General features: G+C 54.3%; 2 protein-coding genes across 6 annotated transcripts; both read left to right on the top strand.

Moving 5' to 3' along the window:
* On the top strand, positions 1 to 8,160 carry PATL2 (PAT1 homolog 2). 4 transcript variants are annotated; one of them, XM_055717442.1, is made up of 19 exons: positions 1,834 to 1,997; positions 2,543 to 2,645; positions 2,823 to 3,139; positions 3,344 to 3,412; positions 3,523 to 3,588; positions 3,995 to 4,162; positions 4,277 to 4,360; positions 4,520 to 4,674; positions 4,808 to 4,891; positions 4,973 to 5,111; positions 5,232 to 5,352; positions 5,433 to 5,530; positions 5,895 to 5,939; positions 6,098 to 6,249; positions 6,499 to 6,658; positions 6,995 to 7,135; positions 7,226 to 7,323; positions 7,401 to 7,550; positions 7,783 to 8,160. In XM_055717442.1, the coding sequence occupies exons 1-19, from the start codon at positions 1,974 to 1,976 to the stop codon at positions 7,820 to 7,822; spliced, it is 2,214 nt and encodes a 737-aa protein (XP_055573417.1). In that variant the 5' UTR covers positions 1,834 to 1,973; the 3' UTR covers positions 7,823 to 8,160. The 4 variants fall into 4 exon arrangements, with proteins under 4 accessions (XP_055573415.1, XP_055573416.1, XP_027658661.2 ...); XM_055717440.1 differs by lacking the exons at positions 1,834 to 1,997; positions 6,995 to 7,135; positions 7,226 to 7,323; positions 7,401 to 7,550; positions 7,783 to 8,160 and adding exons at positions 1 to 522; positions 1,332 to 1,466 and having other exon boundaries at positions 6,499 to 6,891; XM_055717441.1 differs by lacking the exons at positions 1,834 to 1,997; positions 6,995 to 7,135; positions 7,226 to 7,323; positions 7,401 to 7,550; positions 7,783 to 8,160 and adding an exon at positions 1 to 522 and having other exon boundaries at positions 6,499 to 6,891.
* Positions 8,161 to 11,095: 2,935 nt separating this feature from the next.
* On the top strand, positions 11,096 to 27,986 carry SNX1 (sorting nexin 1). Of its 2 annotated transcripts, none has more exons than XM_055717444.1 (15): positions 11,096 to 11,290; positions 15,498 to 15,600; positions 16,503 to 16,639; positions 17,919 to 17,985; positions 19,168 to 19,211; positions 20,238 to 20,379; positions 20,920 to 20,998; positions 21,743 to 21,818; positions 23,604 to 23,717; positions 23,871 to 23,964; positions 24,557 to 24,762; positions 26,121 to 26,264; positions 26,671 to 26,751; positions 27,195 to 27,266; positions 27,571 to 27,986. In XM_055717444.1, exons 1-15 carry the CDS (start codon positions 11,144 to 11,146, stop codon positions 27,619 to 27,621), a joined length of 1,557 nt encoding a protein of 518 aa, XP_055573419.1. In that variant the 5' UTR covers positions 11,096 to 11,143; the 3' UTR covers positions 27,622 to 27,986. The 2 variants fall into 2 exon arrangements, with proteins under 2 accessions (XP_055573419.1, XP_055573418.1); XM_055717443.1 differs by having other exon boundaries at positions 17,916 to 17,985.
* Positions 27,987 to 27,999: the final 13 nt, after the last annotated feature.

Below are 27,999 nucleotides of genomic sequence, written 5' to 3'. Positions count from 1 at the left end.
AGTTTCGGGCTGAGGCATCGCCCGGGGCCCGGTTGCCCCGGGGCGGGGGGGGGCTGCCGGCACGGCCGGCCCCTCAGGGGTTGAGGCAGCAGAAGCGTGAGGCGGCCCGGGCGCCAGCCGGGCCTGGGTGACGACTCCCCTGGGCTGGATACCCGCGGTCAGGAGCCCCTGCGGGAGCAAGTCATGGCGCAGCGGCTACAAGGTGCTTTCCTGACTCCGGTCCCTCCACAAAACGGGGGTAAAACCCACCTCTTGCGGAGGATGTTGCAGCCTGGACCGGCATCACCCTGGTAGGCAACACTGGCACGGTCTGGCCACCCTTCTTTCTGAGCCTTGGTTTGCTCTCTTTCGAAGCCTGGGCCAGAGCACCTCAGTTCAGTGGCCACAGGCTGATGGGTTGATTGTTGTGCAAGCACTGCATGGGCTGCCCAGCGTCAAACACAAGAACCTGAAGGTCAAAGAACTAGGGTTTCTGGTGTCTCCCCTAGAAAAGGCGTGAGAACCGAAGCCTGGCTAAGCTAGGTAAGGCTCCAAGTGGCCCTGAAACGCTGCTTGGAGAAGTACAGCAGCTTTGAATAGCAGCATTAAGAAAACTAAGGTTAAAAATGGAAGATGAGCTGTTATTAAAAAACACATAGGTATTTTTATATGCCTAGGATTTTGTCTGCTTATGGTCCTACATGTCATGGTACTGCTTACCTTTAATTGCTGTTTCAGACTAGGAAGCAGATATGTGTGTATGGTCTTCTATCTAGCTGTGTAAGGATTAAAAAGTTAAAAAACTAAAGGAAAGAAAGAAAAGCCACTAACAGTGGGAATAAAAGAGCAGTATCACAGAAATTCTCTAACACTGGGCATCTTTAAGGCTTATCTTCTTAATACATCACATTTAAAAACCTAACTTAAGTCAATAAATTACAAAGAATATCCCCCTCCCAAAGGCAGCCAGTAGATCAGCAGAGACTGAGCAAAGGAAAAAAAACTGCAAATACTTCTTATCAATCTCCCTTGGGCCAGCTCAGACCAGCTCTTGCTGCATTTGTGAGCTGCCCAGCCAGCAGTGCCAGCAGCCATGCAGCTACTGCTGAGTGGACTTGCTGATAGATAAGGGGATGCAGCTGGTGCCAGAGACTTGAGATCCTTGGTAAGGCTCTGGCAGCAATAAGCCCAAACTGCTATGTTCACAGCTGAGCTGGTACCGGGAGTCACCGCCTTGAGCCTGACTCACAAGCTAGTCTGGCTCTGCTCAGGTGAGTGACCCCCTTGGCAGAGGCTTAATTACACAAATACTGATTGTAGCACATGGATCCTTTATTTGTGCTGACACCCAGGCTCTGCTGTTTGGGACCGGGAACCCTGGAGAGGACTCTGCCTGAACCAGCAACGCCTCACAGGCTTTCCCTGTAAAGAGAAGCTGAACTACGAGCTTCTTCTGTGGGATGTTTCTAAAAGGTTACAATGGTTTGGTTAGAACAGCCGAATCTTCCTCTTTCAGGGCAGAGAAAAATATTTCAGGGGTGGGTGAGGTCTGACGCGGCTGGGGTGCTCCCAGCACTCGAGGCGAGGGCAGCACGCCGTGCTTCGCTGGACACAGAGATTTACAGCGTCCTCGCCTCAGTTTTCTCCCGTGCTGCCAGATCTCCGAGCCGCGCTTCCAGCCAGCGCTGGCACCGTGGCGGCTGCAGGGGAGCGAGGGCTGCGGGTTCCTGCGCCCCGCCGGGCACCGCCCGACACCCGCTGCGGCAGGCGGGGCCCCCGCGCCGCACCCCAGCGCCCCGCCCGGCCGAGGGGCGGGGCTTGGCCGAGGGGCGGGGCGCCGCGGCCGCGCGCGGCTCAGCTGGGCGCCGCCATGCTGTACGGCAGGCGCATGCGTGGCGGCGCAATGCCGCCGGAGTGGCGGCGGACCGTAAAAGGCGGCGGCGGGGGCAGTCCGGCCCTGTAGAAGGACGCGGGCGGGCGGGCGGTGCCGCGGGATGGCGGAGGGCGGCGAGCCGTTTGTGAGTGCCCGCCCTGCTCTGCCCGGCCACGCTGCTCCGTCCCTGGGGCTGCCTCCCCTCCTGCTTCCCTGGGCCACGCCCCCTTCTCCTCGGTGCCGGTTCCCCCGGGGCTGCCTCTCCCCGGAGCGGTCGGTACGGGAGAAGACACTGCTCTGGAGGTCCTGGTGGGGTGCCCTTCCTTGCCTTGTGCTTGGGTGCTGGTCATGCCCCGGTAGTGGGGTGTTAACTCTGAAGCCTAATGGTGTCCCTCAGCACCAGCCATGCTTGGCATCCCCTTGCGCTGGCCAGGGTCACCTCCGGGCAGCCACCACCATGGTCCTGGCAGGCTTCGGTGGGCTCCTACCCTGCACTGAGCCAGTGGGTTCTGCCCTTGCTGGCAGTGCTGGTGGCTCCCACTTTTCCTTTCCCAGCTGTGGAGCAGTTGTGAGCCCTGGGTGCTATCTGGCCCCACCAGTGGGGTGGGGAGGAGATTGGGTGCCCCCTACTTAAGGAGCATGTTAGGGTTACTTCTCCCTTAGTGGGGACCCTGCTGCTTTCCACTCTAGATTCTCAAGGACTACCTGCTGGTGGAAGATGCACCTCTGCTACAGGAGATGGCTGAGGATGATGAAGAGCTCAACATGTGCAATGAGATGACTTTTGGGCTAGGTAAGAGTCCCAGTGTTGGGGAGATTGGCCAGCACCTAAGGGGGTGAGGAGGATGGAGGTGGGTGAGTGAAGAAGGTGTTCTCCTGTCTGGTGAGGATCTGGGTTGGGAGCAGGGACCCCAGTGGGCACTGCCCAGGCTCTCACCCACCCTGATGTGCTCTCCTTCCCCTCTCCAAGACCATGACTCCACTGAGGAGGGCACCGCAAAACCCCTGATGTCTCTGGAGGTGAGCCCTGTGTTGAAGGAAGAGGTGGCAGAGGAGACTGGGGAAAAGCTTGAGCCTGGAGTAGCTGAGCAGCTGGAGGAGCTGGGAGAGCCCCAGGAGGAAGGTGGGATGGAGCTGGATGCTGAGCAGATCTGCTCTGAGTTGGAGGAAGAGGAGGAGGAGCTGGGGACTGAGGAACAGGAGGAAGACCAGGAGCCCTATGAGGAGCCCAACAACTTGGGAGACCCGGCGGTGATGAAAGCTGTACAGAGCAAACCTACGCTGGAGGTGATGTGTGAGCGGAGAGGGAGGGGACCTACGCCTGGTCAGCAGGCGGAGGGGCTGGTGGGACCCTGCTGCTTCCCCTTCCATCCTCACACCTGCCAGCCCTGCCCCATGGAGGCACCAGGGGGTAGCTTGGCCCCTGCCTAGGGGAAAAAGACCTGCCCCGCAGGGCTGAGTATGTGCCTGTAACTACTTCTTTGCTTACAGAGCCAGGACTCAGCGGTGCTGGACAGCAAGATTGGTACTTGCTGGGCAGAGTTTGGCAAAGAGGATATGGTAAAAATGTTCCCTCCCATCTAGTGACAAGGCTGAGTGGCCCCTGCAGTGTCCCCTGCCCCTCTTCTCCTGTCTTCCTTCCCTGCACTGACCATCTCCCTGTCTTCTAGCTGGCGGTGGATCCTGCAGTATGGGGTTCCTGCCCTGGTAGCATCCCACCCCACCACGTGCTGGAGGTGGGTACTCCCAGCCGGGCCCTCAGGGAGCAGCCGAGGGCTCCCTGGTACCCTGGGCCAAGGGTCATGCAGGTGATTTGCAGTGACCAGGGGACATCCAAACCCTCATCATGGGTCTGGAGGTGTATGGCTATGTCTCTTGGGTGCCAAGGCTCTGGGCAGAGGCGCTCACCCTAAGCAGAATCTGGGTTTGAAGGCAAAGCTGTTGAGTTTGGGGGGACTGGGACCCCCATGCCAGGTGTCCCCATGGGTCCCCTGGTGTTGCATGCTGCCAGGATGGGAGCCTGGCGGGTGCGTGGTCTGATTGAGCAATGACTGAAGATTTTGGTGAGCTGCCTGCAGCTGGTGGAGCTAAACTGGTTCCAGCTGGGCCCCATTACCACCTCCTGCTGCATCCTCCCTGCAGGATAAAGCCATCCTCCAGGTCCTGGAGAGGCCCCCACCATCCACCAATGTGGCCCATGACTTCCTCGGCTCCCCCATGCAGAGGAGCTACAGGGGATCTCCCCGGCTCAAGCACCCTGACTTAAGACTGATGTCTCCCAAGTCCTTCCCCCAGCGCTTTCTCCAGCAGGTAACAGGTTTTGGGGGGCTCTTGCATCCCCTCTTTCTCTGCCCTCCCCTCCCCAGAGGTGCAGCCTTGAGGACAGGCTTGTCCCAGCAACACCTCCCATCTCCTGCCCTGCAGCAGTCACCTCTGATACCTCTCTCCCCGTGCTCCCCTCGGCCCTTCACGCTGGCTCGCAGACCTCTGCTTTTTGCTTCTAACCAGGTAACACATCAGGCTATGACCGCTCTGAGGGTGGCCCTGGAGCGGCAGTGAATGGGGACAGTGCCTCCCCAAAGCTATGCTACCTGGGGCAGACTCTGCAGCTCTGGACCCTCAGAGGGGAAGGCTCAGACACTTGATCGCTTCTCTTTCCCTCTCCAGACCACAGGGTATGCTCCTCCAACGCCTTTCCGGCCCATGTCACCTAACATCAGCAGCCCGCCACGGTCTCTTGCCATGCACTTCGGTCCCATGTCTCCCTCTTTGGACCCTGCTCTCTTCCTCAGTCCATCAGCCAGCAGCCAGCTGAACCTCAGGTAGCAGGATTGCAAGTGGAGTGCCTGGGTGGGACTGGGGGAGCCCCACAAAGCAGCTGGGGGGTGTCTCCCCTCTGGGGACGGCTCTAGTGTGGGCGCTGAGCCCCCTGACCCTGTCCGGTCTCCTTTGCAGCACACCCAGCCATATGACCCAGCTGCACCCTCAGCACCAGCGGATCCTGACCCAGCGGCAACAGCAAGACGAGCAGGCGCAGAGGTAAGGGGCACCTTGGGGAGCTGCGGGGTGCTGGGAAGGCTCTGGGCAGTCACAGCAGGTGGCAATCTTCTCCTGTGCTAGTATCTCTCCCAAGAACCTGTGGTCTCCTAAAGTGGACCCTTATGCTGGGCTGATGACCTCCAAGGAGAAGGACTGGGTTGTCAAGGTGGAGATGATCCAACTGCAGAGTGAGAACATGGATGATGACTACTACTACCAGGTGAGTTCTCACCAGCAGCACTGGTGGCTTATTCTCCTCAGGGTTGGGACTTCATCTCTGTGGGAGCTTTAGGTGCCAGGGTTGTGGTTCCTCCTCTGCTGGCTATGCCTGTTGTTACAGACGTACTACCACCGTCTGGAGCACAGGCAGACAGAGGAGGAGCTGTTTGGCGGGCGCAACAAGCAGGAGCCCCCCAAGCTGGTCACGCCATTCATCCAGAAAGTGGAGATGTATGACTCTGGTGAGGAGCTGGCGTGGGTGGCTGGCAGCTGGGCAAGTGGTTGTGGGACGTGGTCTCATTGTATCCAATCTCTCTTCTAGTGGTGCGCATTGCGGGCTCACTGGGCCAGGTTGCAGTGTCCACCTGCTACAGCCCTCGCCGGGCCATCGATGCTGTGCACCATGCCCTTGTGGAAGAGGTAGGTGAGGAGAAGTGGAGCTGGTTGGCTGGGGGATGCTGCTCCAAGCTTTCCCTGGGCCCTGGAGCAGCTTTAGCTGGAGCTTTAGGCGCTGCTGTGACTGCGCATGGGTGCTGCCCCAAGTCACAGGATGGGGCACACAGTTGGAGCAGGTGTCACCTTAGTGATGGCATCTTGTCCCCAGTGAATGGATGGGATGCACCTCTGGGCAGTTGGAGCTGGCCACAGCCTCCCTGTGGGATTGCTCAGTATCCTGAAGCCACCTCTGATCACCCTTGGGATCACCTGGCCCAGTGCTCTGCTGCTGGTGGTGGTGTCAGGTGCTGGTTGTAACTGTTGTGCCTTCCTTTCTTGCCTCCTGAAGGCTGCGGGGAGCCAACGGCTTCGGGCGCTGCACAGGATTGAGAAGGTGAGTGAGCCACAAATCAGGGTCAGGTGGGATGGTGCAGATGCTTGGGTTTCATCCAAAGAGCTCTCTGAGGGGACACCTACCTGGGTAGGAGTCTTGGACAACCAGTTGGTACAAGATGCTCCAAGCTGCCCCCTTACCCTGTGCCATTTCTCCAGCTCTTTGTGCAGCTGCTGGAAGTGGAGGAGGCACAGCGGAAGATGTCCCTGGGCTTGGAGGAGCAGCAGCAGCCCTCCTGTCAGGAGCAGAAAAGCCAAGAAGTGGAGCATATCTACCAAGCTTTGAAAATCAGGGCTTGCAGCAGTGAAGAGTGAGTTTGCACTCTGGGGAGAGGGGAGCAGGCAGCATGTTCTGGTCCTTATGGGGCTTGGGTGGTCATGGATGAGTAGTTCTAGGTGATGGGGAGGGTTGGATCTTGTCCTCAGTGTGTCACTGTGTGGCCTGTGCTGACCCTGCCCATGAGCCCCATCCTCCACCAGAACAGATGCTGGTACTGTCCAGATGGACAGAGATGCTACAGGTCCCTTGGGATCTGTGCCAATGGAGCCTTTATCCTCAGGGAGGCAGAGGATGAATTCCTGCAACTCCTGTGTGTGCGGAAAGGCAAGAAGCTCACAGCCAGGCTGCTGCCCCACCTGAGCCGGGAGCAAGCAGAGAAGATCCTGCTGACCATCACCCACCACCTGCCTTTCCTCATGAAGAAGGATATGTTGGACGAGGCAAGTACCTCCAGCCAGGGCAGGGCCATCCCAGACCGCTTCCTTCCCCCATCTGCTCTTGCTGGGGTGCACCCTGGGTGGGTAATGGGGGAGGGGGGCCTGTCTTGCTGGGTCCCAGCATGGCCAGGCAGATGGTGAGGGTGATATGAGACAGGAGACTTTCTTTCCCTCGGGAGGAGGAGAAGGGCCTCCAGGAGGGGTTCAAGCAGTCCTGGTGGCACTTCCCACTGGAGGTGTGTGCAATGTTGGCCTCTGCCCCCCAGGTGCTGGGATGGGGCTGTGGCCATGACAGGTCAAACGGTCTCAGATTCCTGCTCTCCCCTCTGCCCTGCCCAGTCTCTTCCCCTGCTCTACAGCCCGTTGAACGAGGTGGTGGGCAGGATGACCTTCAGCAAACTCATCAAGATCCTGCAGGAGATGACCAGGCCTCTCCATGAGTCCCCTGAGCTCCCCCTTGCCATGGCCTTGAAGAACCAGGTACAGGGCCCTGAGGAGGGCAGAGCCTTGTGGCATTCCTGGGGTGCCACTGCTGCCAGCCATGATGCTCCTCCTTGTGCCTCCCTGCAGTTTGGGATCTCCTTGCTCTACTCTCTGCTGAGCCATGGCGAGAGGCTGCTGTCTTCCGATGTGCCGCTGGAGCCATGCAGTGGGGACTTTGAGACATGGTGAGGGACTGTGTGAGCAGTGGGATATGGGGTTCAGTGGCTGGTGGGGAGCTCACCCTTTGCATCGATGCCCCCAGGACAGACACAGTGTTCCTGGTTGCCCGGGAGCTGTCACAAGTGCCTAAGGCCTTGCTGGTGGAACCTCTCTTCTTGCCCAGCAACCTTCTCTCGCTCTTCTGCCGCTACCTGGACAAGCAGACTGTCCACCACCTGGAAGCCAAGATGGAGTGAGTACTGCCTAGCACTGCTCTCTGCCTCTCCTGGGGATCCTCCAGGAGAAGAGCAGTGGACAACACTGGTCTCCCTGCTGCTGTCCCCTTGGACAAGAATCTACAAACTTCTACCGGCCTGAGCTGATGCCTGTGGCTTTGCTACTGCTTTTTTGGGGGCAAGTGAGCATCAGCTGCTGGCAGTGCAAGTGTGACGGCCTGATGCTTCAACCTCATACTTTCCCTGCAGGTGCTCCCCGCTGCCATCGGAGGCTGCCATGCCATGCTGAGCCCCGGGAGCTGGGGATGGGAGCAGGGGTCAGTGGTGCCAGGAACAGGCAGGGCCCAATGCTGTGACTTTGAGTTTCAAAGTAAACATTTACCCTGGTGCAGGGCACTGTGGGTGAACCGGGCACTGGCAGGGCTGGCGCTCAAAGTCTGATGCTGACCTGCCTCGGTGCCTGGGAGCACAACACGGGGAGGCGGGTAATTTATTTTGGCCTTGCACCCAGCAGCGGTGAGCGCTGGATTACAGTGGGTGTTGAGGCAGGGTCTGCACAGGGGCGCTGGGAGCACCTGGGGGTAAGTGACTTTGTCTACAGCACTTGAAATAAAATAAAAGTGATTAATGAGCTCCTCTGGCTCCTGCAGGCAGTTTCTGCTGTAAGCACAGGGGTCCTGGAGGCATCACTTTGGCATGGAGACCCCTGATCAGGGGATGGTGGGGATCTGAGTGTGCAGGAAAGGGGAAGGAGGAGCAGGGAGGGATGTGCAGAGGACAGAGAAGGAGGATAAAGGGGCATGGAGGAGAAGGCAATGTGCTCAGAAGGGAGCAGAGGGAATCGGAGGATCAATGTGGTTGGGGACAGAGGGGAACTGAGCCCCCCAAGGGGGAGGAATGGGCCAGAAGAAAAGGGATGTGGTGGGGAAGATGGGGTCAGAGCTTTCCCTGAGGGTGAGGAAAGATCTGTGTATGCAGGAGGATGCATCTGGGTGCAGATGGGAAGGATATGGGGCATCTTAAACATAGGCGGGTGGGTAATAAAGCACCTCTTCTCTCTGCTGAGCTCTCAAAGTCAAATTAGTCTAAAGGCTTGTAGAAATGGTTGTGATGGGAGTACCTTGAAGAATCTTTCTTGGGGAATTTTAACTGACCATGACTACCACAAGCTGACCCTCACTTCTGCATTATTAGGGCTGAGGTGGGTGCCAGAGTGCAATGTCTGGTCTCATTGTAGAAATCTTTGTGGCTCCTGCCTGGCTCTGTGGTGGGATTTCCCCTAATCCTAAGGGACATCTGAGCCTAGGCCACCTAAGTCCATCCAGAGGTCTGAACTTGATGCCCAAAGCTTGCGGTACATTCAAACAAGGCTTGTGCCAGAAAATTGTCTCTTCCTCAGGCTGGTAGCTATCATGTGCCCAAGCTCCAGCCCCATGTAGATGAGAGCAGATGAAACTTCCTTTAAACTGACACCCTTGAGGCCAAACTAATGCACAATGAGAACCTGCAGAAAATAAGGATGTGACTGGTATGTCTGAGTGGTTGGGTGGGATTTATCTCTGCTGTTTAACAAAACTCATGTGTCAGCTTCTGAAACACGCTTCAGAGGACCAGCCAAGATGCCTGAATACAGCTGTACAGAAATGAGATGCCACAGATGTGATGCAGGACCTGGGAGGACCCCTGCCCTTTGTGCTAGAGGTGGGGTGCAGGCTGTCAGTCACCTAAAAGGGTGCAAGGTCTAGCTGGAAGGAGCTCTGGATCATTCTGGCAGCTGCTTTTGTCATCCTGATGCCTCCTTTGCTCATGTTGGTGTTTTCAGGCTCAGCTTTTTCTCTGTTCTCAAAATCAGGTTTGCCAAATGTGGTTCAAAGCCTTCTCCGCTTGCTCTTTGCACTTTATTGTTGGAAAGGTCTTTGAGACAGCTACATCATGTCAAAAGTGTGACACTGGCAGGTTATCATCAGGGTGAAACCTGTAGTTTCAAACCCACTGAGGCAATCTGGGAGGATACCTGCATGGTGACCCCCCTGCCAGCAAAAGGATGGAACTAGCCACTACAAACCCTAGGGATGATTTCAGACAGAAGGGAACCAGCAGCTGCTTACTGATTTGCAGGAAGAGAGGAGGACATGGAGTCCTTCAAGATAAGGATAAGCAATGTTATGTTTTCAGCTGGCAACGGAGCGGAGTGCAGACCTAGCACGAGTGCTCCTCACCTGAGAGCCTGGATGAAGGAAGAAAGCGCTGTGTGATTGCAGCCATGTACAAAACAAGTGCTCTGATGTCGAAGGGCTGGAGGTCTCGGCTGGCTTTTGCTGCCTTATTGCAGGAAACAGCTAAGGTGAAAGAAGGAAAATCCATCTCTTTTGGTTACTGTCCCATAGTGGAGGGACCTGCACCACCCAGCAGTTTGTCTCAGCCCTTCCCATGTGGGGAAAGAGACCCTCTCTCTGGGGCACCACCTGGTGAATTAATTCAGCTGAGGCGTGTCTGGCAGGTCTGGGACCCTGTTTGGTTTGTTGCCTTGTGAAACTTAAAGTTGATGGAAGTCCAGGGTGTCACACCTGGCTCTGCTCTACCTACTGCCCTGCCCGGCTCCTCCCAGCACTGTCCGAACCACCAGCCGCGTGGGGTCACGGCCACCCATCACCATGCATAAGCGGCTGGGCCCAGGGTAGCCACTGCCTGGGGGGTGGGGGTTCATCCTGGGGTGTTTTGTGGGTGTGGAATGCAGGGAAGGGTATTTTGGGCTTACACAAGGCTTACTATAGCATGTTTACGGGGGGAGGCAAAGGTGGGGGTAAGGAGGGACCGAGGTGGTTTGTGGCAGCATCACCTCTCGGGCTGCTTCTGGGGCCCCGCAGCTGCAGAGGTGGCCATGGCTGTCCGGCTTCAGGTGCTGAGGCCACCACAGCCGTTTTGTTGGGGCACTGAGGGAGGACCAGGCTGCCTGAGTTCAGGCATCCCAGGAGGGAGGCTGGGGCGCAGGGAGGACTGTGGCCAACCTCAGCTGGGACATCACAGGCACCGGGGCGTCTGGGTGAGGGCACTGAGGGGTTGGTGGCCACCTCACCTGGGGCGTTGGGTTTCCTCACCTGAGGAGGCCGCAGCCGGCTGGCTTGGCGCACGGAGGGGATGGCCGTTGCCTCGGCTGAGGCATTGAGGAGAGCACAGCTGGTGGGGCACAGGAGGGACCCTGGCCCTGCCGGCCGGGCGCTGAGGGACGCGGGGTGCCAGCCCGGGGGATGCCGGCCCTGCCGCCCGCCACACGCAGGGGCCCCCTCAGCGCCCCCAGCCCTGGGCTGGCCCGCTGCCCCCGGGACACACACTCTCCCCCTCCGCCGGTGCAATGGTACGGCCCGGCGGGCCACGGCCCCCCCCACCCGCCCAGGCTCGTGGCCGTTTCCATGGGGACGGAGAGACGCCTGCCAGCGGAAGAACACTGTGGCGTTCATTGGATTCCGCTGGTGGGGGAGGGCGGGGCAGGCGAAGGTACAGTCCAATCCGAAGGCTGCCCGCCCCTCCGGCCCCGCCCCGGCTGGTTAAGGCGGCGGCGCCGGTTTCCGGCGCGGCGGTCGCAGGCGGAAGCGGCGGCGGCAGCACGGACATGGCGTCGGGCGGCGCCTGCGGCTCCCGCTCCCCCTCCCCCGCTGAGCGCCTTCCCCCGCCCTTTCCCGAGCCCCATGGCGGCGACAGCGACGCGCCGGGGGCGGCCGACAGCGACACGGAGGGCGAGGACATTTTCACCGGCACCGTGAGTGTGGGCGGGGTCGGGGGGCAGTGCCGCGGGGCAGGCCCGGCCCGGCTGGGCTCTGAGGGAGGGGTTGCCCGCTGCCCGCAGGCGAGCGGTGTGGCATCCTCTGGGTTTGGTTAAAAAAGGGGGAAACGCCCCACAATAAAAGAGGCGGGGGACAAGGCCGCTGGGCTTTTGTTCTGCAGGGAGCCCAGCATCTCCTCCGGCCCCGAGAGCACTTCGAGCGCCGTGGGTGGCTGAGGGGGGCAGGGCTGGGGGCCCGGGGTTGTCCGGGAGGCAGGGGGCTGGTCACAGGCAACCGGCTTGGCCGTGGGGCTGTGAAGCGGCTTAGGCCAGGCTGCCCCCTGGTTCCCCGAGGTTATAACCTGCTAATTCTTGCAGAACCCAAGTGTCTTGAAGGAGCCTGTCCGTGTGAAGGTGTCCCTGTGTGGCTCGGGCACAGCACTGGGGGCAGCTGCCCGCTTCTCGATATGCCCCCCAGATCGGGGTCAGAGTAACTCGTGAGCAGGTTTCCTCGCTAGTCTGAAACCCAGTGACAGCCACAGGCTTAGCGTCTTTGCTGTGCAGCTTGTGAGACTTCACGGGGAAGAGCCCTGTCTTCCTTCCCCCAGCATCGGCTCTTGTCCCCTCAACATCCAGAGGGTGCTGGTGTGGCTGATGTGGTGCTTGCTGCCTTCAGTTTGGTATTGGGGGATGAAACCCTGCATGCAGTGGGGGTGAGATGACAGGAGGTGTCCACTATCCCCTGTTCATGAAGAGCAGGCTCACCAATGCCTTGATGGCTCCCTTGCTTTGTACTGGCACAACTGGCTGCAGGAGGGTCTAGGAAGGTTTGGCTGTACTTGTTCAGCAAACCAGATCGCTGGTGCTGCACAGATTCCCTGCTGAAGGTGGAGGCATGAGTGGTGAAGGGCTTTAGCCCCTTTTCTTGTTCCTAAGTCTCCTGTGCATAAATCCTTGGTTGTTGAAGGCTGTTGGCATTAAATCATGCCAGCTGTGCCAGTGTTTGATCCCAGACAGTGACCAGCAAACAGAGTTAAAAGACTGGCTGGTACTTTTCCAAGCTGAATCCATCCCCAGCCAGCTGCTGGCCTCAAGTTCTTGGGTTTGGCATCTGCGCTGAGTGAGGGGCAGCAGGAGGTGGCTCCTCCAGCACATTGGTTGCTTGAACACTGCAGGTACTAGGGCTGATTTCCTAAGCTCTGCAAGCTGAGGCTGGTCATGTTGTTCCCTGCAAGGACTGACACTGTAGCCTCTGCCTGCCTCACCCAGGCTTTTTCCAGCCGCCTGCTCCTGCTGGCAGGGCAAGAGGAGTTGGTGTCTGTGGCAGGAATCTCTCCAGAAACCTTCACCTGTCTGCAGTTTCCCAGCCCTGATGTTTTCCTTGGGCAGGGCTCGGGGAGGCCTGGAGCAGACCATGGCCATGCACATGCAAACCTGCCAGCTGCTGGGAGTGGATCTGGCCTGGCTAAGGTTCTCTGGCCACTGGCACAAAGCTGGAGTTGTCTCTGGCCTGCTTCTGGTGGGGCTTCTGGCTTGGTGCTGCTCTGGTGTTCTTGAGCTGTGCTTGCTCAGCAGCAGGCTATCTTCTGCTCATGCCTTAGCAGCAGCGAACAAGGCAGATTTGGGGAGATGTGGGTAGATTCTGTCCTTTGTGAGCTTGTGAGGATGAAACATTCACGCTGTTCTGGGCAAAACACACCAGCAGGGTCATATATTTTGGAAATAACGCAGAAAAATGCAACCCAGGTTTTGCAAGAGGAGGATGCTGGTACCTCTGGCTGGCACCAGGATGTGGTGATGGTCTTGATCTTCTTGGGACCTTTCTTAGTTGAAGAACTGGAAGATGTAGTAGGTAGCTCATTGCTTTGTGGTAGAGGCAGCCTACCAAAACAGCCAAGTGCTAGCTGCCATGGGCTTTCAAGCAAATAAAGTGTCCCTTTGCTGAAACTGGAGTTTGTTAAGCTAAAGCAGCTTATCAGGTGCTTATGTTGTTGTTGAGGCAACTGTCATAACTAATACTTGGCTCTTCTGTGCAAACCGGTGGCTTTGCTTGTGTGTGTGCCCTTGAGCGTGAGCAAAACACTTTCTGTGAAGCAGGGGAGTTGGGCTGGTGAGGCAGATCCACCCGGCTGCCAGCCAGTTCAGGTGGCTTGACAGCACTTAGCTGTCTTACAGTAGCCAGTGAAGAAGCAGTTGGGTTAGACACAGTATAGGTGCAGCTGCACATCATCTGCCTGGTGACAAAAGCTGTATCTTTATGTGACCACAGCCCTCTCTAGGGATGCCCTCAAAGGCTAGCTCTTCTGATGCAAGGTCTGCTTCCCCGTGGTAGGTGTCAGGCTTTCGTGGGGGGACCCAGGGAGCTTCTGCCTGCACACGTTATGGTCAGTGTGCTGTCAGGCCTCTGAGAGGGCGGGTGTTGTGTCATGGGCTGATCTAAAAGAAACTGTGGCTCTTCTGTGGTAGCAGATGGAGAAGTAGGAAGAGGGTGTGTTACTTTTATAGTCTTAGAAACTACATTTAATGCAAACTGAGAACTGGTCACAGTAGAAAAGCAGATAGCCCTTTTCTGCATTTGAGAGCTGGGAGACTCATTAGGGAAACTTTAGAGACCACCTTCCCTTGTCCATGTAGAACAACGTTTCTTCCAGTTTGAAGACCTCCTGCAGAAGCAGAGGATCTGAATGAGACCTGCTACAGATGTCTCAAATGTAGGTGGTAGTAGTCCTCTTGTTGGCTCAGCTGCTGGCTGGAAGAGGTCCCTGTGGCAGTAGCGCTCTTGTTGGCTTGGGTGTCAGTCTGAAGGGCCCTGGGACAGGTCTGGGTGTGCTGTTTGGCATGGGTCTCTCTGCTCCCCATTCTCCATCACTAGCAAACATAGCTCATGCCTCTAACTGTCGTGATCCAAGCTGGGAGTGGTCCCAGCTTTCTCCTCCCGGAAACATCCTAAAATATGGGAGAACTCTTCATCAGACAGTACTGGTGGTTGATGTACCCAAGGACTTGAGCCCACCTCAAAGGGCAGCTGCTCCTTCAGGAACAATGGGAACCGATGATGTTTCCTTGCTGAAGACAGTGGTGGTTCAGAGTCGCTGCTAATAGAGCTTCATTTACTGGCCGTCAAAGACCTGTTCTGTTCTCTGCTAGGATGTTAAAGAATAGTGCTTGCTGTCTGATTCTTGCTTGGAATAACTTGTACTTGCTTGTCTGCCTGCAAAATGAGGGATGATTTGTGATGCCAGCGTCCATAGCTCTTGCCTGCAGCAGGAATGAAGAAATAACTCTGCCTTCTGGTGTGGTGGGCTGGTTGGCATACAAGCTCTCAGATGGGCTTTCACCTTGTCCCCACGCCTGCTCCCAGTAGCTGGGACAGTCCAGTGCGGCTCCATGAAGCTGTCTCCCAGCAGTGCCGGGACCACAGAGTCCGTGAGCTCCTCTGGCACCATTTGGAAGTGAGCTGCTGCACCAAAGCCTGGCCCAGCTGCCTCCAGGCAGGCCCTAACCAGCCCTCTGGGGAAGGGCTGCTGGGCTTGTGGTGGCAACCAAATTGCTAGCACAAGTTCAGCTGCTGACAAGGCTCCTGTGGTGCCCAGTGCCTTGCCTTCACGCAAGCAAATTGCTGTGGGTCTCTGCCACCAGTGGTGACAACTCTGCTTTCCCAAGGGTTCTCCTGTTGGCTGCGTGGCTGGCTCCTACGGTTAAGTGCAAGAGGGTCTCTAGTGCTGCCTGCCTGCCTTGTTGCAGTGTGAGTGCTGGTGTGTGAGGCACTACCTGGAAATGGCACAGCTGGGTGTGTTATGGGTGTGTGAGCAGGAGCACTTATGCGTACTTTGCCTGCTGCTCCTGACACCTGTCGTGGAAGGACTGGGGCTGTGGTGCTTGGTCTGTGGGCTGGCGTGTACCAGTGACCTGCTAGCTGCTCCTCTTCTGCTAAAAATCAGGATCAAAACTGCCTTTGAAGTTTCATGTGACATTTCGTGTCCCTAACGGCTCAGATGCCTCACTACAGCCTGGCTGGCAGAGATTGTAACACTCAAGGGTGGGTGGAAGGGAAGCCCTGTGATATCCTCCAGCCATGCTGCTCAGAGTAGTGACCCTGTGTCGCAGCAGCTAGGAAGGTGAGCTGTTTGGTCCCCCAGCCTCCATTCCTCAGTGTAAACGATGTCTTATTGTCATTTAAAATGTGGTTTTGATTCTCTTACAGAGCAGGCCCACAGCACCTAAAAGGGAATCTCTTCTCCCTGTGAGCAGCACCTCCAAAGAGAATGGGGTTCATGTAGAGCAAGATGATCAGGACTTATTTGCAGGTGAGTGTGTATCTACTGGGTGTTTGCTGGAGCTTCTGAACTTTAAGGCTGGAGTGATCTGTTTTTAAGCATAACATGCAGGTCAAGGATATTTCTGGACTATCACAGGTTCTTATCTCAAACTCATGTTCCAGCATGCTCTGGAAGCACTGGTGGTGTTTTGGGGAAGGTCAGAGTAGCCTCCTCCAGGTCTCTAATATAATCATGTGGCAGGATTAACTGTTTGGAAGCTGAAGAGCATTAAAATGGGGTTTGCTTTAGTTTTGTTGCCTTAAACTGTAAGGTGGTGAGTGTCCTCTTAGAGTTAACAGGCTTTTGTTCTCTACCTTCTCCTCCCTCTGTGCAGGTGGAGGAAGCATCTCTGACAGAGATGTGGCTGTTCCCAAGGAACAGGAAACCTAACACTCCTCAGCAGGGGAAAATGAGGAGGGTCAGACCTTCCCCAGCCCTGGCATGGTGGGACACCTCTGGCAGAGGCATCTGAGAGTTAGTTCTGGAGACATCTGCTAGCAGATGGAAATTTTTACTTCCTCTGGGTGGAGAAGCGTACTGGGAAGGATCCTGCCTTCCAGGCTGGCCTATGTGCTGTGTAAAAATCCAGCTCAGCTGTAGCTGTTCTAGTGCGCAGCTCCTCCCGCACGCAGCAAGGAGGTGATGCTTGGCTCCTTCTAGAATAAGAAGTTAACTGGATTAACTTTGTATTCTCCAGCAGTTTCTTACTCCAGTGAAGATGCATTAAGTCTTGCTCTTCCCAGTGCTTACAGGTGTCCTCCCTATGGAAGTTTTTTGCTAATTAAGATTATTGTTACTCCCTAGATCCCATGAACCTCTCTGAGAATACTGAAATTACCTTTCTAGGAACCCAAGTAGAGAGGCTGACCCTTGCAAACTTCTCTTGACAGATGCCACTGTAGAATTGTCTCTAGACAGCACGCAAAACAACCAGAAGAAGGAACTGGCCAAAGCATCCAATCCTGCTCCCTCATTAGAAGTAGCTGCAAGCTCTTCTTCTAGAAACCCTCCAAAGAGCTATGAGGAGGTGAGAATTGCTCTGAGCTTTCCTACTTGCCCTGCTGGTTTCAGACTGTAATTGGCAGGAACCTGTCTGTTTACTTAGTTGTAAACATGCATCTTAAATGATGCAATTAATGTAATTGCCATATTGGATGCCCTGGCTTGTGTATCGGGCCATCAGTCTGGGACTGATACCACTAAAGTGGGGTTCAGGTCAGCCTGATGGCATTCTTGTTTGTGTGGTGGTGTAGACTGCCTCTGAAGCTGAAGTAGCAAGCAGCTGATCTGGTCCTGAAGGTCTGAGCTCTGACTTGGAGCTTTAGCATGCTGTATTGCTGCAGATGAGGCAAGTGGTGTAGCTGCTCTTGTCCATGTTTTTCAAAGAAACAGTCTCCTGGGTGACATGAGAGCGCAGGGCCCTGAAGTGGAACTTGTAGTCTGGTTGCCAAGCCCAGTTAATCAGGTTGTACTTGGCCTAAATCTGGGGTTTCTCCTTTAGAGAGACTGAAATCATTTTGGAGACAAGGGAAGCGCTCCCCAAACACTCCTGAGCTCATGAGGGTGGACTCTGCAGTGCCATCAGGAGCAGTGTCTTAGGCTGAATTCAGACTGGCTTAAGTGAAGGAGCAATGCAGAGCTAGGGCAGGATGCTGGGCTGATCAGTGAGCTGATAAGCTGTTGCCTTCATGTTCACAGACCAAAGGTCATTTGGGGCTGGTCTCAGCTGTGCTTCACCCAGTCCTTTAACATAATTCCATTAACGAGGCACTGCAATGCTTGCTAAGCAACCCTGAAGCCTCTGTGGTCTGTCACCCACTGGCCTTTCGCAAAGCAGGGTATGACAAAAAGACCTGTCCAGACTGGGTCTGCTTCTTGCTATCCTGGTGCTCCATCCCCATGTGCCTATACACTACAACTTAGCTTCTGTATAGGTTCAGTATCTTATGCTGGTTCAGATGAGGACTGAAATCGTGACATAAAAGAGCTCAAAGGGAGCTATCTTGTGCAGAGCTGAGCCTAGCCTCTGCAGAGTTTCATCTTGGGGCTGAGCAGTTTGTACATCAGTCTGTGCAGATAGTGGTGTAGTAAAGACAAATCCAGTTTGGGATCCTTGGAACATGTAGTCTGGACACAAGTGAAAACCTTGAGGGATTTACAGAATGACCTTGGCCAGACTGAAGTGCCAAAGATGCCCTGGCAGTGTGAAAAGCTCACTGTAATGTATGGAACTTCATGGTTTAGGGTGGTTTGAAGCCTTGCTTTCTAGTTTTAACTTGCTGTACTTGTGTGCTTACTCCAAGCAGCTGGAAGAAGAGGAACAGGAAGACAAATTTGAGCTGACTGTAGGAGTGAGTGATCCAGAGAAAGTTGGTGAGTTAATGTCCTGTCCTGCTGCACAGTGAAGCACAGTTAGACAAGCTAGGCTTTACAATAGGACTGAATGCAACTATGACCTCCATGTGCCATAGCCCCAGCTTTCAAGCTGTCTCCGCAAGTGCAGACTTGATCCTGGAGTAACATCTTCAAGGCTTCTTTCAACATCAAGAAGAATTGAAGCTACACAAAGCAAAATCCTAGGTTGCAAACAGGTGATGCGGGAGCAGGTTCTGGAAAGTGAAGGACCTCAAAGGCAGTGAGCCAGGAGCAAGCTTTTTGGGAGGGTGAAATGTGATGCTTGCAGTAGCAGAGTTTGTTGCTTGGAACTGTGGTGACCAGCTTGGCTTGACCTCCAGGCATCGCTGTCCTGTGTGCAGCTGGCAAGAGGGAGGCAAAACTGCCTTAACCTAAAACTGTATTATTCCATGCTCTGGCACCTTCCCTAGCAGCTATGCTTGCCAGGGAAGCACCTCTGACTTCAAACTGAGAAGCAAGAGGGTTTCTCTCTTGGAAGTGAGGGTCAGTGGAACTTGGCCAGCTATGTGGCAGTCTCTAGGGTGCACAGAACCCAAGGTAACATCAGGGTGGCTCACGAGTGGCAGCTTGCTCTCACTCCATGGGTTGTGATCTCTGGAGCTGGGAGGTGCACTGACTTGTAAATTGGAGGTCTGTTAGGGGTAGATTGGACTTCTGAGGCTGCCCTTCAGTTGAACTACCAGGTAAACAAGGGGATTTCTGTGTTTGCTGGAGAAAACTGCCTGTCATGTTTCAGAATCCAACCACATGCAGCCAGGGGCCTTCTGACTTGCATACTCTGAATAGACTGCTTCATGTGCTGTACAGCCACCCAATTGTTGCGTGCTGAGCAGATGCATGGAGTCAGCCCAAATGCTGTCAGTGTAACAAGCGCCTGATTGTCAGCATTGGCTGCCTTAGGAAGTAAAAGGAGGGCTAAGCAGTCAGGTTGGGGAAATGCCTAGGTGGGCAGGGGTCCAAGGTCCCACAGTGAGATGCTGCCTGTGGTTCTGTGTGGAGATCTGGGGCTCTGTCAGGCTGAAGATGAGAACCACTGAGGCAGGCAGAAGCCAGGAGATTGCAGGAGCCTTATGCTTCACATTCAGGTGATAGTGGAAAGTGCTGATCTTGTGATACTAATGCCTTGTTTATTTTCCACAGGTGATGGCATGAATGCGTATGTAGCCTACAAAGTGTCAACACAGGTATGTCTAACTTGTTGCTCCTGAGATGGGGTGCCATTATTTTTCCATGTTTGAAGGCAGCTGGACTGTCTGTTCTTAGCCAAGCCAGTGATGACCTACATAGACAGGAGGTCTGAATGCCTTGTTACATGGATTCAGGAGTTCTAATCCACCCCTGCAGATCAAAGGATGAGCCTAGCTGAGAAATAGGTTTTTGAATCCATTTGAGACTGTCTTTTTTTTTTTCTTTTTTTCTTTTTTTTTTCCCAGTCAGTTACATCTTTGCTGTCCTGACTGATACCGATGCTCCGTGCTGGAGTGAGCAGCAGGAAGGATATTTGTTAGGGAGAGCCCCAGACACTGGGGCCATTGCTAAAGGTTCTGTGCTGACAGTAGCATCAGGTTAAGCTGACCTGAACTCAGCTCTAGCTGAAGAGCTGCTGCTGTAACTAGTTTCGTGTCAGGACCTGCTCTCCTGGGCTAGTCACAAGAAATTGAGCCTTCTGCAGCTAATGCCCTGCTTGGAGCTTTGGGATGCTGCTCTGAGCTCTGCAAAAAGTTGTTCCTAGCTGTCTGTACAGCAGCTGTTGGACTACAGGCATCTTGTGGTCTGAAGCTGATGGTATGCGAAGGGGACTAGGGACTTGTTAGCCTCCACTCCTGCTCTGCCAACACAGTCAAAAGCCACTGCTGGGCCCTGTAGTCAAAGTGATAAAGTGTGACCTGACAGCAGTCCCTGTTCCTGGGTGGAGCAGGGATGATGGGATTAGGCAATAGGCAGGGCTTATCAGGCAACCTAGGCTGAAGTAACAGCTGCTCTGTTATTTAGTGTTATTAGTACTGCTACTTGGTCCCAAGGAGAACTGTTAGGAGGTACATTGCTGAAAACCTAGACCAAAGCTCGCTCTGTTCATTCCTTGTATCTTGCAGAGCTCAAGCTGTCCTACTTCATCCCCAGAAGTGACAGCAGATAGAGTTAGTAAGGCTGTGCGTGCTGGGGCAAGCTTCCCTGTGTGGGCCTGATCAGAGTCTCATCTCCTCCCCCAGACAAGCATGCCCATGTTCAGGAGCAAGCAGTTTTCAGTGAAAAGGAGGTTCAGTGACTTTCTGGGTCTCTATGAGAAGCTGTCGGAGAAGCATGCCCAAAATGGGTTCATCGTTCCTCCACCACCCGAAAAGAGCCTCATAGGTAAGTGGTGGAGGTGCAGAGCACTAGAACTGGTCCTTCTGATGCTGAGCTTTGTGCCCGAAGGAGAGGCCTGCCTGCAGTCTCAAAGCTGAGAGGGAAGCTGCAGAGCAGCCTTGGGAAGCAGGTGTGGAAAATAATCTGGGTTCTGTGGCACAGTCAAAAACTCTGGTTCCATACTTGGGGCTCTGGGCTTAAAGCCTTGTTTGCGTTCGGTGATACTTCTACACCTGCTTGATGGTAGAATGAAACCTTATCCTCTGCACTGTCGCTGAATTGCTGTTCACTTGAGTCCAGGCCTGTAACTATTCCAGTCTTGCCTGTTGTTGCTTTTTCTCTTTTCTGGATGTCGACTTCTGCTAGATGTTAGGTATAAGCAGATTTTAAATTCCAGAATAGCTCTTGCTGATGCAAAGTCTAATTCCTGTTGTAAAACGCCTCTCCTCTGCTGTCACCCTGGTAGTCTGTACTTTGTAACAAACCATGCTACCTTGTGTGTTGAGTTTGAAGCAGCTCATTAATTGCATCTTCATTCTGTGCTAGGAATGACCAAAGTGAAAGTTGGGAAAGAAGACTCCTCCTCTGCAGAGTTCCTAGAAAAAAGACGGGCTGCTCTAGAGAGGTACAGACCCCAACAGCTATCCCCTTGTGTCTGAACCAAGCAAGGGGCCTCTGAAAGGCCAGATTGGCTGCACTCTCCTCCCTACATGAGAAAAGCAGTCTGCTTCTGGGTTTGCAGCAAACCTGGAGGCCACTAAAGAGTTGCAACTGCAGAGAGTTGCTTTGACTCTGTAAAACAATCTCCTGCTTCAAAAGCCTCTGTTGGTGTTTGGTCCAAATCTGGCCAAACTCCACTGAGAAGGCAGGGAGAAAAGTGAGCTGTCTCAGGAGCCCCAAAATAGATGTTAAGTAATTGTACAAACAGCGCAGATCAGGTGAGAAATAACTTGATCTCTAACTTGCACCCTAACTCCACAGCCATAGGTGGCCTTTGCTGTGCTGCCTGTGTTGACTTTTGTAATTGGCACGAGGATGCTGATCCCCTCCAGCTTCAGCCTCTGAAAGATCTGTTGAAGTGTTGTTGTTAAGGATGTAAGGCTGGATCTTGATCACATGGCATATCAAGTAACTCTTGCTCTAGCAAGTGTTAATCAAGAGGTTGGTGGGTCTGGTCTGGCAGGCTGGTCTCACTGAAGCCCACAGAGAGGGAGGACTCTGCGTGGGTGAGTGAGAACAGCTCGTTGGGCCTGACTTCCAGCTACCCAGCTGCCACTTCAGAGTAAATAACAAGTGTGTTGCAGCTCAGTGTGATAGCTCAGAGCCAGGTTTGCTACAGCCAAAGTAACACCTGGTGTGTTCTCCACAGGTACCTACGGAGAGTTGTCAGCCATCCAACAATGCTGCAAGACCCAGACGTCAGGGAGTTCTTGGAAAAGGAGGAGGTCAGTAGTGTGGGATAATGTAGCTACAGGTACCTTGGAAGTGCAGAAGGAAAGGGTACACAACTGGTTAATGAGGCATGGTGCTTCAAAGCTCAGCCAGAAGTAGCAAGAACCCTGTAAGAGCTCTTAACCAGTGATGATGAGAACAGATGTGGTGGGTTGACCCTGGCTGGATGTCAGGTGCCCACCAAAACCACTCGACAGAGGAGAGAAAATAAAAAGAAAGGCTCATAGATCAAGATAAGAACACGGAGATCACTCAGCAATTACTGTCTTGGGCAAAACAGACTCAACTTGGGGAAAATTAATTTAATTTATTGCCAATCAAATCAGAGTAGGGTAGTGAGAAAATAAAACCAAATCTTATAACACCTTTCCCTCTATCCCTTGGTTATTCCAGGCTTAACTTTACTCCTGAATTTTCTGCCTCCTCCCTGCCAGCTGTGCAGGGGGATGGGGAATGGGGGCTGCGGTTGGGTCAGTTCATCACTTGTTGTCTCTTGCTCCTTCCTCCTCAGTGGGAGGACTCCTCACCTCTTCCCCTGCTCCAGCATTGGGTCCCTCTCATGGGAGATGGTCCTCCATGTACTTCACTGACCTTGGCATCTGCAGAGTTGTTTCTCTTGCATATTCTCACTCCTCTCTCTGGCTGCAATTGCTGTTGCACAGTAACTTTTTCCCCTTCTTAAATACGTTATCTCAGAGGTGTTACCATCATGGCTGACAGGCTCAGCCTTGGCTAGTGTTGGGTCCATCTTGGAGCCAGCTGGTATTGGCTCTGCTGGAGATAAGGGGAGCTTCTGGCTGTTTCTTGCAGAAGTCCCCCCTGTAGCCCCGCCTGCCCCTACCAAAACCTTGCCGTGCCATCTCAATACAACAGAACTTTCTCCTGTGTCACTGCTTGTCTAAGCACTGTGTGCTTGTAAAGAGCTCTGGCCTAGCATCGTGGTGGGGGCACACGTTGAGAACACGTGTAGTCTGTTTTCTGAAGTCCATGACAGGAGTGCAGCCTGCTGTTGAGAGCTGAGGGGGAGTCCCGTGCTGGCTTGCCCTGATGCTCAGATGTCGAGGAAGAGCTGGCTCTGTACTGAAACATGTGCCTGATGTGGTCCCTGCTCCTCCGAGGAGAGCGTGACCTTGTCCAGCTGCACACCTGATGTGGAGAAGTCATTCTTCAAGAAGCTGAGCCCTGGGGAAACCCTACCCTGAGTGATTCCAGTGCTAATGCTGTGCTGGCGGGCTCTGGTGTAGGAGCAGGCATGGAAACATCCCACATTGCTGCACATGCAGCTCTGTCTGGAAAATAGTTGTGGCTGGTGTAGGGTATTTCCCAGTGTCAGAGCACCACACTACTCTGTGTCCCCCAGCAGTACAAACTGCTGCTGGCTTTTGGAGTGCTCTGAGACACTTGTACGTGCCCATGTGACTGGTGGCAGCTTGGACAGCCCTCGGTTCAGGGATTCCTGTAGCATGGCAGGTTCTTACAGATCTGTGTTACCTTGGCCAAGCAGAACGGGCAGACCCCAGATACAGTGTAAGGTTTAGGAACTGCTCATTTGTTTGAAAACCACTCTGGTCCCATTATTGGAAATACTGTACAGGCTATGCAGCTGCTCAGGTGGTGTCTAGCTAATTCTTTGCCGGTAGCTGTGGTGTACGTGTTGCTGTGTGCAGGGAAACCTTGCCTGTTAAGGGAACTCCAGGGGAGAATGACGCCACTGTGGTGGCTGCTCGCTAAGCTGCTCTTACCTCCTGGTAAAGCAAACTTTTTCTCTTGCTTTATAGCTACCGAGAGCAGTAGGCACCCAGACCCTGAGTGGAGCAGGAATACTGAAGATGTTTAACAAAGCTACGGATGCTGTCAGTAAAATGACCATCAAGATGAACGAATCGGACATAGTAAGTATTAGGACACCTCTGGGCTATTCTCGTCCTCGCTCCAGAGCTGCGTACCCTCCCCAGCTCAGGCTTTGGGTGCGAGATGCGAGGAAAGCCCTGTGCTCCTGCAGTGATACCATCTGTGGGAATCAGCTCTGGCTTTACCCATTTCAGTGGTTCGAGGAGAAGCTGCAGGAGGTGGAGTGTGAGGACCAGCGGCTACGGAAGTTGCACGCTGTCGTTGAAACGCTAGTGAACCACAGGAAAGGTAACAAGCTTGGTACCGCTTGCCGTGTAGCTTGGCCTCTAACATTTGAGCCTTGTGCGGTGCCTGACTGGAGGTTACCAGTGTGCGGGTGTCCTAGGGGCACCTCTGAGAAGATAAGATAGTGCTTCCTTACTGTAAAGGACTCAGCCTCTTCATTATGGGAGACAGAAGTAAAATGGTAATCCCACCTCTTCTGTCCAGCCCTGCAAGTTTAGGATGACAATGTTGAAGTGAACCAGTGTCCTGCTGGATGGAGGCTGCTGTAGCAAACCTGAGCAGAGCTGATCTTATTACTAATTCCAAGCTGTCCTCTGGCAGGGAGCGGGGATATTTTTCTTCCTCTGCGTGTTTTGGCTGACTTCTGCAAAGCTGTGCCTCTCTTCCTCCTCTGCTGCTTCCCCGCTCCTCCCTGGCTGGAGTTGCCTAGCCCTCCTCCTGCTGTGCTGCAGAAGCTGCCAGCTCTGACCAAGACAGTGCTGGTTCTTCCAGCTGACATCTCCTGGGGCTACAGAAAATTAGCGGCTGGGGCTTTACTTGCAGAGCACCTGGTGTAGCGAGGCCCATCGGCTGACTCTCTTATTCTGTTCACCAGAGCTAGCATTGAATACAGCCCAGTTTGCAAAGAGCCTGGCCATGCTGGGGAGCTCGGAGGACAACACAGCCCTGTCCCGGGCGCTGTCCCAGCTGGCTGAGGTGGAAGAGAAGATTGAACAGCTGCACCAGGAACAGGCTAACAATGACTTCTTCCTTCTGGCCGAGCTCCTGGGAGATTACATCCGCCTTCTCTCAGTTGTAAGGGTAAGCACTCCTTTGGGGCAAGCTCTAGGCTATGCTGCTGGTCCTAGTACTGATCTTTAGGCTTAGGTGTGCTAGGAGGGCAGCTAGTCTTCTAGATTGAAGCACGGGGCATGGCATGCCTCTGACCTCTCCAGGCAAGAGGGCAAACTTGTCCAGTTGTGCATGTGTTGGAGTGCTTAGATTGGGAGAGCAGGGTAGGTAAGGCCTGGCTGTGCTGCTGTTCTCTAGGGGAGATGTAGAGCAAGTTCATGGCTCTACATCTTCCAGAGGTGAAGGCTGTGGCTGCTGCAGAGGTGGTGAGCTGTTGATAACCTCTGATCTGGTGCTGCAAATAGATCTGCCAAGCGCCTGCTGGGGGAGAGCTTGAGTCTTCAAGTCCATGCAGCCTGCCTGGTGCACTGGCCTCCTTGCTGGAGGCTGAAAGAAACAAGTCCCAAGTGAGCTGCAAGTCTGGCAAGCTGGCTCATTCCTGTCCCAAACATGTGCTGCCTCTGAGCAGTTGTTTCTGAAGGCTGCGGAGGCCAGGATGCAGCCTAGTGAGTAGGCACAAGCCCCCCTCTACTGGGAAGTGTGGTGGGTGCTCCAGAGCAGGACCAAGATCTTTGGTAGTGCTGGAGGTACTAAGTCTTATCTTCTGGTAAGGAGCCTTAGCTAGTCTTGCCTCTTGGCTGTTCTGTCCTTCTGACCAGGCTATCAGACACAGCTTTCTGCTTTTCAGACTCTTCCCCACAATTTGGCTGGGTGCATTCAGAAGCCTAATGGGGTCTTCCTTGCTTGGGCTGGTGAATTGCAGGCCGGCTAAGACAATCTGACCTCCTGGCAGATGCCTGGGAGCTGCTGCTGGAGATCCGGTGTGAGACAGGCGAAGGCAGCTCCTTGCACTGGCCACTCTCAGCAGCAGGACTGAAGCGGACAGGCAGCAGTGCTTGGGGGTGGGCTGGATGTGCTTGGGATGCTGTCAGTTCAGTAGGTGGCCTCAGGCCTGTCCAGGCTTGCAGTGAGCTGTGCATGTAGCTGAAGCTTTTCCAATAACTCTCTCCTGCCAAACCCTAGAGCAGGTGGGCAAATCCTGTGCTGCCAGCCCTGCACGGAGGGAGGCCCCAAAGCTGCTCCTGAAGCATGAGCTGGTTGCTGTTGTACTTGGGCTTCTTCACTAGCAGGGCAGTCCATGGTCAGGCTTGGGTTTGGTTACACTGAGATGGGTTCAGGACCTGACCAATGAAGCAGCTCTGCTGTTAGCAGGTGCCCCCCTTGCCAAAGGCGTGGTTGTCACTGCCAGCAGAGCTACTTGCAGCTGCCCGCTGCTGCTGTTGTGGTAGCAGAGGCAGAGCAGAGCTCAGTCTGCTCCTTCCTTTCAGGGAGCCTTTGACCAGCGCATGAAGACCTGGCAGCGGTGGCAGGATGCCCAGACCATGCTGCAGAAGAAGAGGGAGATGGAGGCCAGGCTGCTCTGGGCCAACAAACCTGACAAGCTGCAGCAGGCCAAAGAGGAGATCTCGGAGGTAGGGAATGAGGAAGGCTGGGGTCTCTGCTCAGCTCCTTCTCTCTGCGCTCTGCTGCTGAGCGGTAGGAAGGGGACCTTTTGAGAAGAGGGCCTTCTGAGCTGAAGGGACAGGTATCTATTGTGAAGCTTGCATCAAGGGATAAGTCAGCCTTGAGCAAGCCCCACAGGAAGACACAGAAGCTGCAGGAGGGGCTGCTTGTGGTCCCACCTCCAGTGGCTTCCTTGCTGAGCTTGCAGCAAGCAGGGGATGCAGCTTGCTGTGGCGGTGAGGACCAGAAATGCCAACCTTTGCTCCAGCAGCACCTCTCGCTTGAACAGTTGTGGTTGTGAAACTGTTTGGATAGGGGAGTGAGAGCTTCTTCGCCTCCCCTCCCCTGGAAACAACACGCTTCCTCTCTCTGCAGTGGGAGTCTCGTGTGACACAGTATGAAAGGGACTTTGAACGGATTTCTGCCGTCATCCGCAAGGAAGTGATACGCTTTGAGGTACGTTTGGCCCAGCCCTCGGTGTGCAACCCTCCAGCTGGTTGGCATAAATCTGTCTTGGCTGGGAACACCAGGCTGGGCTACCTAAGGGTCACCTTGGCTCCTGACCCTGCTCCCAGTACAGTGGCTGGCCATGTTTGTAAGTCTGGACACCTGTGAGTTGGGGCATCGCTACCGTGGGCAGAACAGATGTCTTTTGGCTTCTTCCCAGAGAAGAATTTAACATCTTTAAAAATGAAGGTGGGTGGGCAAAGATCCTCTGAGCCATCAGGCTATGGCCAGAGATGAGCTTCATCCTCAGCATCTTGGGTTCTTGTGCTGGTCTCTCTGTGGAGGAGAGAACAGGAAAATCCTGGTGATTTTTCCTCCCTGCCCCCTCAAAAGCTGGAGAGTTTTTCTGGTTTGTTCATCCTTGTACTCACTGTGGTGCCTATCTCTTGCAGAAAGAGAAATCGAAGGACTTCAGAAACCATGTCACTAAATACCTTGAGATGTTGTTGAACTCTCAGCAGCAGGTGAGTAGCCACGGCCCCTGCTGTGGTTTTGCTTCCTGAAGCTCAGCCCTGCGAGCTCATGCCCCCATCAAGCATGGCCCCCCCTGTGGGTTCGTCCCACTCCCCAGGTGTGGCAAGGGGTGGACCCGTGGGCTGGAGCAGGGCAAAATATGTGTTGCATCCCCCTTGATGCCTCCTTGGGGTGTCTGTGCCCCTGTGGAGGAGCTTCTGCTCCCTCAAAATAAATGCTTGTCCACTCACTCTGGGCTTGGCCTGTGCTGGCAAAGTGCCTGCAGGCTCCTGACTCCCTCTCTCCTCTCCGCAGCTGGTGAAGTACTGGGAAGCATTCCTACCCGAGGCCAAGGCCATTTCGTAATGGGACAGAGCAAATGAGCGAACCTGAACTTTGCCTTTTTTTTTTTTTTTTTTTTTATATACACTATACCTCTTCCTCTTTTACACGTGAATGAACCCTAGTTAAACACTCTGGAGCTGGTAGAGGTTTAACCCCAGACAAGCAGCTTGCAAGCCAGTAACTCTTCTAACTGTATATTTTTCATTTAGCAACATATATTTTCTTACTGAAGAGAAACTAGTTTCCTGCTTTAAGACCAGACCTGCAGCAGGGGGTTAATGATGTATGTAAAATGTATATTTTTCAGGCTGGGTTTTAGGGCTCTAATGACTATCTTACTCCTGCAGTGCCATTAAATTCTGTAATAAAACTTCTATCAGGGCAAACAGGCTCCATCTG

Source organism: Falco cherrug, chromosome 7 (assembly GCF_023634085.1).
Source record: "Falco cherrug isolate bFalChe1 chromosome 7, bFalChe1.pri, whole genome shotgun sequence".
Classification (NCBI taxonomy): domain Eukaryota; kingdom Metazoa; phylum Chordata; class Aves; order Falconiformes; family Falconidae; genus Falco; species Falco cherrug.
The sequence above is the reverse complement of the archived record's forward strand: the minus strand, read 5'-3'. Positions and strand labels throughout refer to the sequence as shown.

Coding starts and splice junctions, on each gene's coding strand:
- PATL2 (XM_055717442.1), top strand. CDS start 1,974: ATGGCGGAGGGCGGCGAGCCGTTT. Junction 4,163..4,276: donor CCCAGCGCTTTCTCCAGCAG/GTAACAGGTTTT, acceptor CCTGCCCTGCAG/CAGTCACCTCTGATACCTCT. Junction 4,892..4,972: donor CAAGACGAGCAGGCGCAGAG/GTAAGGGGCACC, acceptor CTCCTGTGCTAG/TATCTCTCCCAAGAACCTGT.
- SNX1 (XM_055717443.1), top strand. CDS start 11,144: ATGGCGTCGGGCGGCGCCTGCGGCTCCCGCTCCCCCTCCCCCGCTGAG. Junction 17,986..19,167: donor GAGTGATCCAGAGAAAGTTG/GTGAGTTAATGT, acceptor TATTTTCCACAG/GTGATGGCATGAATGCGTAT. Junction 19,212..20,237: donor CCTACAAAGTGTCAACACAG/GTATGTCTAACT, acceptor CTCCTCCCCCAG/ACAAGCATGCCCATGTTCAG.